Source organism: Vidua macroura, chromosome 2 (assembly GCF_024509145.1).
Source record: "Vidua macroura isolate BioBank_ID:100142 chromosome 2, ASM2450914v1, whole genome shotgun sequence".
NCBI classification, from domain to species: Eukaryota; Metazoa; Chordata; class Aves; order Passeriformes; family Viduidae; genus Vidua; species Vidua macroura.
In genome coordinates this window covers 82,953,482-82,969,436 of record NC_071572.1, presented here as the reverse complement: position 1 = coordinate 82,969,436, position 15,955 = coordinate 82,953,482, and the positions used below count along the sequence as shown (strand labels likewise).

Here is a 15,955-nt window from a genome sequence, read left to right as displayed (position 1 = left end):
CATAAAGTAATTTTGCTTTGATGGATGGATGTCTAGAATTTAACCAGATGCACACATTAAAGCAAATCCTTCTATTCTTACCAAAGAGAAACAAAATGCAGATTAGAAAATAACTAATTTCTATCACATTATAGTATCTCCCATGTGTTTTTGAATATTCATTGGTCACCACTGATTACTCAAATGCTAGATATAACTTTTGGAGCATATTAGAAAAATCTCTCTAGGCACATAACAAACCTGCTCCTAGAAGAAAGAATTTTCATGCAAGTAGCAGCAAGTAGTAGAAACAAAGAGTTTTCCATTGGGTAGGATGTGAAATAAAGATGTACTGTGTCCTTAACATCTCTTCAATGTCTATGCAGGATTTAGTGAGTCAAGTCCTGAGATGCAATGACAAGGTAGAAGGACTGAACACTCAATATAGCTTTAAAGATCTGTTATATATTTTCTTGAACAAAGTTTGGCATTGTTAGAAACAAAGCAGAATATTGCATAAATGCTTGACACAGATATTGTAATTAGTGAGTCAGTTCCTTAAATCAATAACCTGCAGTCATGGATAGCCTACTGGGAAACCTTTTCTAAAATAAATTTGATGATAATAGCTCACACACATGGCTCATTTTTTAAAGGAAAGTTTGGAGGAGTATTTGGAATACACATAAACTTGACAATTGAAAATGGATGCTTTCCCCACTGGAAATTCTTCATCGTAGATAAATTAATTAATGATGTTTGTCTGAAGATGACTGAAGTTTATGAGAACCTTCAGAAAATTGCATTTCTCTTGTGTAGAAAAAAAAATCAAATTACTTTACCCTATATTCTCCATGAAAAAAAAATAAAGTTGTTTTAGGAAAGCAGCAGCTGTAAACTTTATTACTTAAGTCAAATCAGCTATAGATATAGGTAGTTGTGCTGAAGAAATACTGGCAGGTTATTCTGGAAGCAACTAGCATAAAAGTTAGGTTAAGGTGGGGTGTGAGGTTAGTGGTTAATCTCCAAGCGTTGCAGCTGTCAAGCTCTGCTGAACTGTTCACACTCATCCCTGTTTGCAGTCTTTGCTGATTAATTATGGCTCAAAGCTTGCAGTGCCTCATCCAAAGCCCGGCTCCTCAGCCCTGCCGAGGGACACCGCTTTATGGGGCGACCACAGCTGGGGCGCAGCAAAGCCTAAGCGCATCCCTAAGGATGATAATGACATGGTTCAAGGAGTGTCTGGACAGTGCTCTTAGTCACACGGTTTAGCTTTGGGTGCTCCTACATGGAGCAAGGCGCTGAAGATCCTTATGGGTCCCTTCCAGGTCGAGATACTTCAGGATTCTATGGGCGGGCAGGTGCTGCCGCGGGGCTGTGCCGGGGCCGGACGCCGAGGAAGGCGGCGGACCCGCACCAGGAGCCGGCACCGCCTCCCTCAGCCCGCGCAGGGCCCGCCTGCCCGCCGCCCTCTGCAGTTCGCTCCCGCCGGGCGCATGCGCCGCGCCGGCCGGCTCCACATCGGCGGAAGGGCGAGCGGAGCCCGGTGGGGCGATGGCCGGCGCGGGCAGGGAGGAGCTGGGTGAGGCGACCCGAGCCGTGCTGCCCGGCAGCGGCGGGATGGCGGCTGGCTGCGGGGCCGGGAGGAGGGGCCGTGAGTGCCGGGACCGGCTGGCCGCCCCCTACCCCCCTCCGCTTCAGGAGAGATGGTTCGGCCCACCGGCGATGCGCTGCGGCGCTCGGCGCACCGAGGCGGGCGGGATGAACCATCCCACCTGGGGTGGGGGTGGGCGCTGTGCTGCGGTGTCTCCGCCTCGCCGGGGCCGCGGAGGCGGCGGGGGCTGAGTTGGCGGGGCCGGATCGGCGGCGCCGGGCCCGGCGGGCTGGGGGCAGCGCAGCCGGGGGCTCTGCGGGGCGGCAGGAGCCGCTCCCCCGGGACGTCTGTCGCACCTGGTTGGCGCTCGGTTTCTTAGTGAAGTCACGGCCTCCATAGGAGTTCGTGGAAATACGTTCTCTTTGCATCGTTAGGTGATGCATTTATCTGTCCTGGAAGACTGGGTTAGGGTTTGCTGGGGCGTATGTGTGTTTATATATTAGCGGTATTGTATTTATTGTATTTACAGAATATTAGTCTTTCCACCTAGATGTTAATCTCTTAGTTTTTCTGCCCATGGGTGGACGAGTTAGCACATAGTAGGTTTATTTATAAAGTATTGTTGTGGCTGGGCTGGACACATGGAAAATCTCATCTCAGAGCTGTGTTTCCAGAATCACAGAATGGGTCAGGTTGGAAGGGACCACAGTGGGTTCATGTGGTCCGACCTCCTTGCTCAAGCAGGGCCATTCTAGGGCTCATGGCACAGGATTGCATCCAAATGGTTTTTTAGTATCTCCAGAGAAGAGCAGTCTACAGCCTCTCTGGGTTACCTGTTCAGTGCACAGTCATCCACACTGTAAAGAAGTTCTTCTTCGGGTTCAATGGGAACTTCTTGTGCATCAGTTTCTGCCCACTGTCTTGTGTCCTAGTGGTTGGCACCACTGAGCAGAACCTGACTCCATCCTCTTTAAATACTTATATATATTGATGAGGTCTCCTCTCAGCTGCCTCTTCTTGAGGCTGAACAGGCCCAGCTCCCTCAGCCTTTCTTCATAAGAGAGATGCTTCAGTCCCCCAGTCATCCTTGTTCCCCCTGCTGGAAATCTGAGGATTACAGTTCCACTGTAATCTGCAGATTTTGTCCTGTCCAGTGACAATGATAGGACTTGGAAGATATGCTTCAAATTTTGTTGTCCCCAAGGCTGATCATCCTGCGTTGAGAGATTGTTACTTTGGAGGAAAGGATGCTAAAAGAAATTTTAGAGCTTTTTTCTTTTTTTCCCCCAGAAGTTCACACATTGGACAGTTTTTCTGTCAGAACCCATAGAAATGGGATCTTTTTGTGGTATTAATTGTTTAAAAATGCAGTTCCACACCTGATAAGAATTCTAAAATCTTTTGCATGGTTCAGTGCTGTTGAATACTTAATAAAACTGATGTCTTGCCAATGCGTTGTCACTTAAGAGCGTGTTAATTGTAGAAATGTGTGGCTTGGTCTAGACAGGGTAGTGGATTATTTAAGATTAGTGTCTGTACAAATAAATGATCCATTGTAGGTTGGGGTGAAATTGCTCTTCTGTAAGTGTGTAATAGCTATGCAGACCTGTGTGCACTTTGGTTTAATAACTGCAAGTGTCCCTATTTTATGAGCCTTCTGGATCCGACAGTTATGAAGCAAAAGCAAACAGTTCCTCCTGCTTATTGAGGGGCGTTACTGACTTTCAACATTTGCTTAGAAATAACCATTCTCAAGATTAATACAGTCTACCACAAAGCTGAATAAATCTACTTTATTAAGTTACAGTCTGTAATGGAGAGTAATAAATGACTGGAGATTTATTTTCCAAAGAGAAATAAAAAGGGATTCAAATAACTGCACGAAGCATAGCTTGGAGTTCTTGACAAACAAACACAATAAAAGCTGATGCTCACTTTTATTATTTTGGAAAATGTAATTATTAGTATTTAATAGTAATTTTTAAACCAGCTGAAATTTTCCTTTTCAATTTTCAAACCAAATAATATATTTTATTTTGAGCATTTTGTTTGTTTGTTTGTTTGTATTTATGTCTCTTATATTCAACAGGAGTAGCTGTAGTGGAAAATAAAAAGGGAGCTGGCTTGTGTATGGTTTAATGGGGTTATCTGTTACTTTCCCCTTGAGCTAGGAAAATTTACAAAGGTTTATCCATCTGGGCCAGCATGCCTCTAGCAGTACCATCCATAGTCACTCTGTCTTGCTCTTTAATTTCTTTGGAGGTGGTGGAAGCATGTGACTTAGCCAATCATGTGTGCTTTGTGGACAAAGCTGTATTGTACAGTGAGATGTCTTCTGGAGAAGTGCTGGGAGGGTTATTTGTAGACTAAAGTACCTAAATATCAAAACAGCTATTTCCTTCTGTGGTTGAGGGAGTAACTGAGCTTTACTTTGAAAATAATTAGTCACAATGTTTTCGTTGTAATTAAGTTTGTCTTGAGAGCCCTAATTCTGAATGCTGAATTGAAAAGCCTTTCCGCAGCACAGAGGTAATACAGAGATCATCTAGCAACTGAATGCAGTTGCTGGGAACACTGAGCCTCTCCTGTTGTTACAGATGTGGTTGCTGCCAGATATAAATGTTTCTTCTGTGTTAACATGGCAGTGAAGACTCCTTGAATGCGTCTGCTTGTTCCTAGATTCAGTCACTAACTTTGTCCCATAAGAGCAGCCAGTCCTGGTTGGTGACAGAAGCTCTGGGTATGCCGCCAGGATCATGAGTATGACTTTTCATAGCCTGTGGGAAAATATTAGCATAAACTTGCATTTTAGGCTAGTGTAAAGATGATGTGGTGCTGATTTTCTCTTTTATGGAGCAGTCAAAACAGCTGCTTGCTAAATTGAATCTTTATCCCAATTACAGTGGCACTGGGTCACCCTCTATTTAATAAACACAGTTCACAGTTTGTGAATCTTGGGCAGTATTTCTGGCCCTGTGGGCATGTTCTTGTGTAGAAGCTGACTGAGCAGTGAAGTATGTGCAAGACCTCCTTTGCCTACTGGCTTTTGCTGAGCACTTAATATATGTGTGAAGTGTTGCTCCAACAAGACCCGTGTGTTCCCTCTCCCATAAATGAGTAAAACCAGCTGATGCAAACAATGCTATGCTATATCCTATCCTCCAAATCTTTATATGCTTGTATGTCAAATCCAGTTCATTCCATTGCTGACACTGACTTCAAAAACCTGAAGGGGAAAAAAACCGCAAGCAAATGAAAACCAGACCATATTGTTAAATTGGATTTGGAAAAGGGGTTTTTGAGATGAGTTTGTCTGGGGTGTTACCTTCTCCAAAGGAACATTAGAAGATCATACTTGGCTTTTATTTTTAATACCTCCTTTAGGTTGCTATGCCCGCCTGGCAAACTGCTTCATTCTTTTGTCACTGTTTCTTCCATAAAATGAAAATGATGGAGATCAGTTTTATCCCCTGTGGTGCTAAGTAGTTCAGTTAAATTTGGAAGTATTAATTTATTGAGCAATATAGAAAAATTAACTAAAGTTCTTGGTGAAAATTAATTTCTTTGCTGAACTTTTGAACTAGAGGGTTTCTTCAGTGTGCTCGAGAAGCTTGAGAATTAAATAAATTTAGTGACAGTCAAAGGTTTCTTTGGCAGTATGTCCATAAGTGTTGGCAAGATGCTGGCAAATTCTAGGGGATAGAAAAGTACACATGAGGATACAAAATCAGGAATAGTAGTTGTAGCAATTTTAACACTATGGATTTAATCTCTCAGTGTTCCTGGGAGCTGATTAGTGATTGAAATTTGGGTCTTTGAGGATACAGGGTTGACATTTATGCATGAATATAGTGTAATGTGTAGCTGTAATGAATCAGAGATTTATCTCTCCAGTGGTTTAAGGAATTAGTTTCAACATTGCAGTGATAATGCTGGGAGACATTGAAATGCACTTCGTGTTGCCTTGGTTGATAGTGCAATACTTGCAGAGCTTTTTGGCACCCTGCTTGCATGGGTGTTCACAGAAGAAAGCAGAAACAATGTCAGTTTAATTAACTGTTAAAGACAATCAGAAGACAGCATTTGATCTGAAAATATTTTTGTGGTGGAACAAGGAGAAAAGAAATTAATATTGGGTGATGGAAGGACAGGGCTGAAAATTGGCTGGTGTTTTGTCTAAGTGAAAACAAAAGGGTGTGCAGAAATCAGTTTCCTTATTCTTAGTTGTACTGAATAATGATAATGCAAAATTTTCAGTGGGTTCCATGGCTGAGCACTGGGTTGGATTATTCATAGTGTGTTTGAATGCAACCATGATAGTTTGGTGGAGCACGGATCTAATGTTGGCTAAGGTGTGCTCTGCACGATGTGCTTTGTGAGAGCCGCCAGACAACTTAATCTCTGAGTCAGGTATGACATGTATATGCTGTTCTTGTGCTGCAGTTCAAGATTGTATTTAAATTGCACATACTGGGCCTTTGTAGGAAGGAATCAAAGTAAATGTGGGGGTCTTCAGTGCCAGTTTTCTGGCAGTGACTGTGGATGTTCCAGAATAATTAATTTCAAACTATATCCAAGTATGGAAAGCTCAAGCTTTTTTATCTCATGTGCTTTAGACTACAAGTTTGGACCCATTAAATGTGGATGTTACACAAACCTGGATGTCACTGTGGGTATGGCCTGTGGGACACAGCCACAGTATTCCAACAGTAGAGATCTATTATCAAATGAAAACCCATGCTTAGAAAGTTGCATTATCCAAACCTCCCATGAATGTCTCAGTACGATTACTGTTAATGGGTTCACATATTTAGGCCAAAACTGTACAGCAGTCATAGAATGAAGGAGGAATGATGAGGAGAAGAATTCAAGAGCATTTTTATGGCTAGGAATGAGACCAGACGGCATTCTTGGAATGTTTTACATAATGCAATATTTCAGAGGAACCTGTAGTAAGTCATAACCTGTGTAGCTATGACAATGTGAGTTGATGTTGCTGTAGCCTGTGTTTTAAAACTTCTAATGGAATTTATTCTCAAGTGCATTATTACATTAGAATAGGAACAGTGAACTCCCAGGCTTCGTGTGCATATTAGAAATGGATATTCTTGGGTCTAATTTAAGCCATTTCTGAGAAAGTGGGTGAGTCGGACAGTAACAATAACCCTGAGATGACTAGATGGCTTTAAGCATGGGGACATGACTTTTCAGAAGAAAAATAACTTGTGTTATGAAAATTTTTATTACTTGAAAGATGAGGGGAATGCTTGAGTATATCTAAATCTATTCTTAAAGGGCTACCTTTGTGATCAGAAGATGGGTCAGGAAGTTGGGAGAGAAAGTAAAATAGGATGTGTAAATAAAGTTCAGAGTCTTCTGTGTGTCATCTGGCTGCATGGTATACAGTGTAAATGTATGTATATACCAAACAGTCCAGTCTCAGGTTGCAATGAAAGAAGAAAATTTTACTTTTCTCCCTGGACTGAGCAGTTGGTGATACTCACCAAAGCTGTTGGTCCTATGGGTCATGCTGGTCCTCTGCTACTGCTAAATTAGAGCCTGACTTGCTGCATGTTGTCATTATTGTTTACCATTATGAAGAGCATCCTACAATGTGATGGAGACAAAACTGGAAAATTAATTAAAGTATTATTTCTTTTATATGTTGTCGAATTTCATGTGATCATAGACTTGCATGCTTGTAATTTGGCTTGTTCCTTCAGATTGTTAGTTTAGAACCAGTACTTAAAAGAATGAAAATCAGCCTAATCAATTGCTCGCTGGGTGAAACTTCCTACTCTTTCTGATCGCTGAGGAGGCAAACTTTTACTCCAGAACTAGAGTATGCAGGTCTTTGTGAGCATCAAATGAGCCCAGCAGGAACTCAGAGCTGAGGGGGAGGATGGTCATGGCATCCTCAAGAGCTAGTCAGCACAGTGCTATGGGAGCAGAGGGAAGGAACTCTGGTGATCCTTCTTTTGATCCATTTATAGACTATGTGCCATGTAGAGAAATGTGGTGAAGTCCACCCTGACTTTTATAATTAGAATATCACTGAGTATAAATTTGCTTTACAATGGACTTGCTGGTTGAGTCTCTCACCTCTGATTTTTGCTCTTGACTGGGCATCTTTGCTTCTGTCAAGTGCTTTCATTACTGGCTTTCAACTTTTCAGACATGAAATTTTGACAACCCTTTGGTGTTTTCGGGAGAGTTTGATATATATGATGTAATGTTAATGACTTGGATAAGCTGCCTTCTGCTTTGTGGGATTTTTACAGCTGTTCTACAGTTTTTCTTTAGAAGTTGTTTAGCATCGGCTTCAGTGCTCTGCTGGTGGGTTAGACATCTCCAAGGCTTCATAAAAACCTTAATGATTTCTTTAATGGCTGTGGTGGGTTGACCCTAGCTGGATTCTAGGTCCACAGAAGGTACTCTATCACTCCCCTCCTTAGCTGGAGAAAGTATAAAAAATGCTTGTATGTGGTTTGAGAAAAGGACAGGGAGAGATCTCCTGCCAATTACAGTCATGGGCAGAGCAGACTCGACTTGGGTAAATTACTTGAATTTCTTATCAGTCAAATAAGAGCAGGGTCATGAGGAATAAGAGTAAATCTTAAAAAAAACTTCTGCCCATCTCTCCATTCCTCCCAGGTTCAACTTCACTCACAATTTCTATACTTCCTCCCCTCCAGTGGTGCAGGGAGCTGGGGCATGGGGACTGTGGTCAGTTCACCACGTTGTTTCTTCTGCTTCTTTCTCCTCAGTGGGAGAGCTCCTCACACTCTTTCCATGTTCTATTGTGGAACATGTTTCCATGTTTCTCTCCCATGGGAGAAAGTCTTCTGGAAAATGCTCCAATGTGGGTCCCCATGGGGTCACAAACATGCCAGCAAACCTGCGCCAAACTTGGACTCTTCTCTCCGTGGGGCCACAGGTCCTCTGCCAGGAAGTCTATTCCAGTGTGGGCTTCCCTTGAGGTCACAGCCTCCTTTGGACATCTACCTGCTCCCTTGTGGGGTCCTCCAGGAGCTGCAGATGGATCTCTGCTCCACCATGGACCTCCATGGGCTGCAGAGGCACAGCTGCCTCACAATGGGCTGCACCATGGGCTGCAGGGGGATCTCAGTTCTGGTGCCTGGAGCACCTCCTCCACTCCTTCTGCACTGACCTTGGGGTCTGCAGGGCTGTTCTCTCACATATTCTCAGTCCACTCTCCAGCTGTAGCTGCTTGGCAGGTTTTTTTTTTCCCTTCTTAACTATGTTATTGCAGAGGTGCTGTCACCATCGCTGGTGGGCTTGGACTTGTCCTGCAACAGATCTATCCTGGAAGCAGCTGGCATTGGCTCTGTTAACATGGGGGATGCTTCCTGCAGCTTCTCACTGAAGCCACTCCTGTAGCCCCATTACTGCTAAAACCCTGACATGAAATGGCTGCTTTGTAATGTAAATGTAGTGTTGTCCGTTTGTTTTGTTTTTTTTTTTCTTTTTAATACAAAATGTTAACATTACAGGGATTTCTCTTTTTTTTTTTTTTTTTTTTTTTTTTTGGAAGTTATGGAACTTGAGACTTATTCAACATATTTTATGAATGGATACTGTGGTAGGCAAGTGTACGGTAAATAATCTTTTTGCTCTTGGCAGAATTTGCTTTGCTTAACTGTAGTAATTTAAAATGGTTATAATTTCCTCAACATTAAACTGGTATAAGATGTTAGTTTTGCCTAAAAGGCAATTTTGTTCACTACTGACTGCTTGCTGTTACTTGGTGCTGTTACTTAGCTGGAATTTTATGCCAGTTTAAAAGGTTCAGGAAATTGCAGCTTTCAAAGCATGTGACCTGATTCCTGTATTTTGGTTAATTCTTCAATGAATGGAGATACTTTCTGTAGTACCTGTCTTGCCTCTCTGAGTGCAGACTTAGTGTGTAATTCTGAAGTAGCTACCAGTGTTTAAGACGAATCTCACCCTTTTGTAATGATGGATGACTTTTCTGTTTTGCTTTATGTTGCATTAGCTTGCAAAGTGATTTAAACCAGTGATATCTTCATGATAGCAATTTGCTTTTCTTAATGAAAAAGTGTAGTGTTTGGCCATAATAATAATAACAACAACAACAACAATAATGAGATGGTGTGCCACTTTAAAGAGAGATAATATCCTGTGCAAACTTGTGCTCTATATATCTGCTTAAATCATCTTTGTAGTTTGGAACATATTAAAACCTTGTCATATGGGAAGTTTGAATCATGTCTTACTTCTGATCTATAAGCTTGTTTCTAATGCTAATGCTAATGTAGTGTTAACTCTGTTGTACAGGCATGGAAGTAATGAAGCCTTTAATTGATGAAGAAGACTCAGATGGCATCTCAGATGAAGAGCATGAAAATACTTTCCTGCCAGTTAAGACGCACTACCAGCTTGATCATGAAGAAGGCATTACGTATGTGTTAATCTTAAGTATCAGCTTGTTCAGATTTCTTGCACCTGCAGAACAATTTTGTGGTTATACATAAGGACTTTGCATAATTCTCCCAAAAAGCAGCCCATTTTGAGTAGGTTCTCACTTCTTTTGAAGCTAACAATGTACTGGCCGTAAAATATTTCAAGGTTCCTATATGTAAAGTGATTAGACTACTCAAAGTCCAAGCACGGTTTAAAAAAGATTTTGAGAGACTCTGGAGATACATCTGTTTTGAAGGTTTAGTTAGAAAAGCTTGTAAATGTTTTGGTTTTTTTTCCTTTGGATAAAGCTTTGGCTGACAGAATTGTGATTTGCAGCTGATGATTGTTTTGAATGTTATAGGTTTTAAAATAATATTGATAAAACTTAGTAATTTTGACTCTGAGGCAAAGAACTATGAAATTGCTGAGAAATTAACATCTCACAAGCTGGAGTAAAGAACTGAAGATCACGCTTGTGTGTTCTATTTGAGGGTGCTCACATGTAAATATGAATAAAAACATTATTTGAATGTGTTGCACGTCCTAGAAAATAGCTGGACCACTGTAAATTTTAAGTTGAAACTTGCAATTTATCATTTCATTATAGAGAAAGGGTGAGGTTTTGTTTTTGCCCTCTACCCCATCCATGTGTACTTCTAATGTAACATTTTATCCTCAGGTTTGTACAAACACTGACTCACCTCCTCAAGGGAAACATCGGAACTGGGCTTCTTGGTCTTCCACTTGCAATAAAAAACGCTGGCATTGTGGTAAGAATTCTTTTTTCCTAGACGAGAAAATCATCTAGAAAGATTTACAGATACATGTCCTGAAAAACTAAAATCTCAATGCTTCTTATTTCTCACTGCCATATTGATAGAATTGTGCAGTTTCTTGTCTTTAATTTGGGGAAATCAGTACTGAAGATTAAGATTTTACTGTTCTAAAGGAAGTTACTACTTCACCCTCAAGACATCATTGCATGAGTTGCATTTTTGCATAGCCAAAGTATTTTTCTGGTCCAAACAAAAAGTTTGTCAGAAAAAAAATAAATATTTTGGTTTACTCAGACTCCTGTGATGTCTCCTGGGAATTGTTTCCATGGGGTTGTTTTATCTTTGTACAGACTTTTCTAGGAACAGATTGTATGTCTTAGGATGAAGCATCAGCTTGTTAAATCAATCTAGTGTTTCTGCAGAAATAGGGTATAGCCCAGGTTGTTTATGCCTGGTAACAAACAATACATTTCCTAGGGCAGGGTAAATTTAATCAAATGAAATTTTCACCTTATGACCAAATAATCCTGTAATTCCATAGTACAGGTTATTCAGTCTGAGAGTGAAAGTTACATGTGTATAAGGCAAGTTCCTTCTGTGAAAGCTTGTGGTCAAGCTTCTATTCTGAAACAAATTGTTTAATTTGATGGTTGTCTGTAACTTGTAACTTTTACTGTCATTGCCATTCAGGTGGTTAAAACTACTGAACTGTGCAGTCTATGCAGTCTTCTTTCTTGACAAACTTTTTTGGCAAGTGAAACAGAGCAGTGAAGTACTCATTTGGTACTTATGGCTTAATAACCCCTGAATAGCCTTCTTTTTAGTAGTGAACTGAAAATAAGGGATGACATGAAACATCAGCAGCAACACCCATTGAGGGGGAAAAATTTTTAATTATTACTTTATTTGCTACAATGTGAATTTTTTTCATGTAAAGATTCTTCCCTAGCATACTTCCATGAAAATTTCTGTGTCTCCTGTGTCATCCCTTTTTTTTTCCCTTACCAGGTTGGACCAATCAGCCTTGTGTTCATAGGATTTATATCTGTTCACTGTATGCACATCTTGGTACGTTGCAGCCACTCTCTATGTCAGAGGTAAATGTGGAACTACTCATTCAGTTGCTGAGTTTTAAGCAATTTTTTTAAATTCCTCTTTTCTTTTTGTGATTTTTGGTCTACAAAATACTCTGGTGCTGTAGCAGTTTCTTCTGTCAGTTTAGAGTCTTCTTCTCAAATTCTTAGTGTGCACCGAGTAATGATAGCTATGCTTTGTGCAACGCATTGAAAAAACATATTTGTTTTCTGCTCATACACAAAATGAGGTTGGTTTAACTTGTTTTTCCCAGTACTTTCTTCCCTGCTGGCAAATAATCAGGTCTTTCTGATGGCAGTTTTAATTGCTTATTTTAAGTCCTTCATATTCATAGAGCTTCTGAGTCTTCATAGCTTTGAAAATTTTAAATAATCTATGAATACCCAGTTTATAAGTACTTCATAGGAGTAAAAGATAAACTAAGAAATGCTGTTAATGTCTTTCGTGATTATATGTGAGCACTGTCACTGAATTGTGGCGACTTGATTCTTTGAATTTGTAGTGCTGAAGGAATGTGTTAAAATGATGCTATTGAGTAGATAAATATTAAATATTCCTCCATATGAGATGTGCCGTAATGCGGGCAAGGAGTTACTCAGATTTGACTGACAGAGTATTTTGATTAATAGTGACTTTCATTAAACGTTTTTATTGTACTGTCAAGTGTTAAAGAGAAGCAGTGGGAGGGTCTCATGTTGCAGAGTGAATGAACTTTTGAACTGAGTAGAATCACAAGACTGTTCATGTCCCTGTAGCTGGAAAATCTATTTTACCAGATTAATATGATATTGTACTGTGAACGGACCCTGTCATTCCTGAATTTTTCCTGTGTAGTTTTGAATGGTCTTTAAAGTTGATGACTGAAATAAAATCATTGAATCAATGATCTTATTGATTAAGTGATTAACTGCTTGTACAACAAGAGTTTAATTCTCTTTAAGTTCTATGTGACTTTTAGATTTGAGATTAATTTCTTAAGTTCATATAATAAGAATATGATTTTGGAGTAGTTTATCAAAAAAACCCATGTTTTGTAAGAAGCTCAGTTGAACTGGAGGGAAGCAACCCTGTGTTTCACATGCTTGCAGAGTGCTAAACAGCCCTTCCTGGAGTAAAGAAACCCAAACCATACCTCTGAAATTCAGCAGCAGAGTGTTGCCACAGGTGACAACCTGTTATAATCATGGAAGACCAGCAGTATTTTCCAAGTAGGGTTCTGGGTCATCATAGTTTCTGGTAACTCTGTTTTTTCTTCACTTTTTGATTTCAGGATGAAGAAGTCCTCCCTGGGATATAGTGATACAGTCAGCTGTGCAATGGAAGTGGGGCCCCTGACTGCTCTTCAGAAACGAGCTTCTTGGGGCCGGTAAGTTTGAACTAGAATTTAATTGAGTAAATTAATTTTTAAAAGTTAATGGCTACACTTTGAATGATTAGGAGATGTCTATTTTACTAAGATTTTACCTTCCTTGAAAATGCTCTTATGCAGTGTTATTTGTTATTTCCTCCTGCCAGCTGGTAGTGGTGAAATGGGAGGATGTCTCACTTTATTAGGGGTATCAATTTTCAGTTCTACAAGAGCTCTGAAGAAAATGAATTCTGTTTAGTAATATAGGAAGAGATATGTTATAACCAGAAATGCATTCTGTGTTGTCTAATGCAGTGAAGTAGTTTAAGCTCTCATTCTCTTTTCCCAGCATTTCTCTGCATTGCAGGTTGACACTGCAAATGTTAATTTTTTTAATGTATGTATTCTGAGAGGAAGCAAAACAATTCTTTGGTTCCTGTTTAAATATAACATACAAATAATGGAGAAATATTTACTGTTTTTGCAATAATGACATGAAGATATAAATGGCTTGTTGTGTCTGTTAAATGTTTTATCCCTCTTTTACAAAAAAACCAAATTATATTTTCTTTGCCATCTGTTGCTGTTTGTAGAGTTTGTGGTATGACTGCATAGTAGTGAAATTGTGAATCTGAAACAGACATGTTGCTCAGTGTTAATTTAAAATGATTTTTACCTCACTTATGGAAGAATTTTTTATATTCCTGTTGCAAGGATGCAGCATCTTGCTAGTGAGCTAGTGTTTTAAGATGTGTTGTGATGACTTCATAGGGATGGAGCAGAGCTCAATTAGAGGTAAAATTGGTTTGTTCTGATATGTAATGATATATAATTCTGATACATTTTTTAATATTCTGATATATAATTTTCTATTGCACCAAAGAGTTACAAGCCTCAAATGGGCAATTTGGTCTCCAGAGACTCAGTGCAGCTGCAAATTGATTCTCTGGGGTCTCTGGGGCAGATCTCTGCTCTGTGCTTGACTCTAGCAGAGTTACATTACAGTCTTGTCTTCAGGCCACTATGGTGTATCCCTTTTTTCAAAAGCAGTCTGAACCCACAGTGTTCTTTCAATGATCACCACCCTATTTTGACACAGGAGGAACTCGCACTGCACTGCTTGTGAGATTGACTGTGGCATTTGAGTCTAGCATTTTGACTACTCTAAAAAGGAGCAGTAATTGCATATTAAGTAGCAATGGGATAATTGTTTGGATCTTAAGTATAATGTATGTTTGGTTTTTCTTCCTCAGGTATGTTGTGGACTTCTTCCTAGTGATAACACAGCTGGGATTTTGTGGCGTTTATGTTGTGTTCTTGGCAGAAAATGTGAAACAAGTGAGTAATGCTGCCATATGGAAGCAGTTTTGGGTTTAGATTCATTTTCTCTCACTTTTATTTCCTATAAAGCTTTTGGTTAAAAGGGACAGTGGGCAAGGTGAACTAAATTTAGATCTTGTGAAAGTGTATATTTCCTTCTGACTTGTTTGTTGAGTTTAAAAATTAATTGTGGAAATTATGGAAAATAAGGCATAAAATGGTATAGGAGCCAGTTGTCCCAGATTTTTTTTTTGTTGTTTTACTAGGCTTTCTGCTGACTTCCTTTTTTTCTCTCCAAACTCCTGGGCATATTTTATCCTTTTCATGTAACTGGAGGTTTTTTTTTTTGGTTCTTGTTTAGTCCCTTCTATTCACAGAATCCACTGTATCTAAATGAATCCTGATTTTTGTTCCAAAAAATGCCTGACATTGACATTTCTACAGCTTCCTCAGTAGTCAGTTCCAGTGCTTTCTTTATCTGTTAGACAGCTGCTTCTTTGTAGAAGCTTCAGATTTCTTACTGATACTGTGAGTTCTTTATTTCATATTCTAGCTATAAGTAATTTATTCTTTTCTATTTGTAGACACCTTTTATATTTTTGAATATTTTTATCCTGTCTCCCTTCTAGCTAATAGAGGGGAGACATGATACAATCTTAAAATTGTTTTTGCTCTTCTGTGAATGCTTTACATTTGGTCACATCTCTTTCATTCAAGTTTTATGCCTGAAGTTGCTGAAGTCAACTAAACATTGCAAATGGATCCCCACAGCTACAAATGCCTTTACACGTTGCAAGCAACCCCAAACCTTTCAAGAAAACCCAACTACCCCTTTTTTTTCCTTACTGCATCCATCTCTGACAAAAGCAAACAAAACCATGCCTGGCATTTTTGTGACACTGCTCCTGCTTTCATTTACCTTCTTTGTCTCTTGCTCTCCAGTCCTTCTAAACTCTTTCTCATAGGGGGATTCTGTTGATGGGGTCCTGGTGGGTATTGGTCCTTCCTTGGGGCACACTTGGCAGTTGCAGTCAGCAGTTTGTGTGTCAGAGCACGTGGTCCATGGAGGGTCAGCCAGCACAGGATGGATGCTCAAACACAGGCATGTTGAGCTTGTGGTGCTCTCTCTTCTTTTTACAATTCCAGGACACTACCAATGTGCTCTGCAGTGTTTTCTGCTCAGGAGACTATGGTTAGTCAGTTGTCATAAAGCTTAATGAGTCTGAATCTGGGCCTGTATCCATACAAGCACTGCTGAGGTCACACCTCGAGTTCTGTGACCAGGTCTGGGTCCCTCACTTCAAGAAAGAAGTGAGTTCAGGGAAGGGCAATGAAGCTAGGAAAAGTCTAGAGAGTAAGTCATATGAGGAATGACTGAGGGAGCTGAGGGTGTTAAAC

The 15,955-nt window shown here is 40.1% G+C and overlaps 1 protein-coding gene across 3 annotated transcripts in view; it reads left to right on the top strand.

Moving 5' to 3' along the window:
* Nucleotides 1-15,955, top strand: part of SLC36A4 (solute carrier family 36 member 4) — a 132,013-nt gene that overhangs the window by 41,436 nt on the left and 74,622 nt on the right. For 2 of the 3 annotated variants that reach the window (XM_053971375.1, XM_053971376.1), the window contains exons 1-6: nucleotides 1,450-1,561; nucleotides 9,893-10,016; nucleotides 10,698-10,788; nucleotides 11,803-11,891; nucleotides 13,160-13,255; nucleotides 14,491-14,575. In XM_053971375.1, the coding sequence (XP_053827350.1) occupies nucleotides 1,534-1,561; nucleotides 9,893-10,016; nucleotides 10,698-10,788; nucleotides 11,803-11,891; nucleotides 13,160-13,255; nucleotides 14,491-14,575 (513 nt within the window). In that variant the 5' untranslated portion in view covers nucleotides 1,450-1,533. Of the gene's footprint in view, nucleotides 1-1,449; nucleotides 1,562-9,892; nucleotides 10,017-10,697; nucleotides 10,789-11,802; nucleotides 11,892-13,159; nucleotides 13,256-14,490; nucleotides 14,576-15,955 lie in introns of those variants that run through there. The other variant, XM_053971374.1, reaches the window with a different exon arrangement.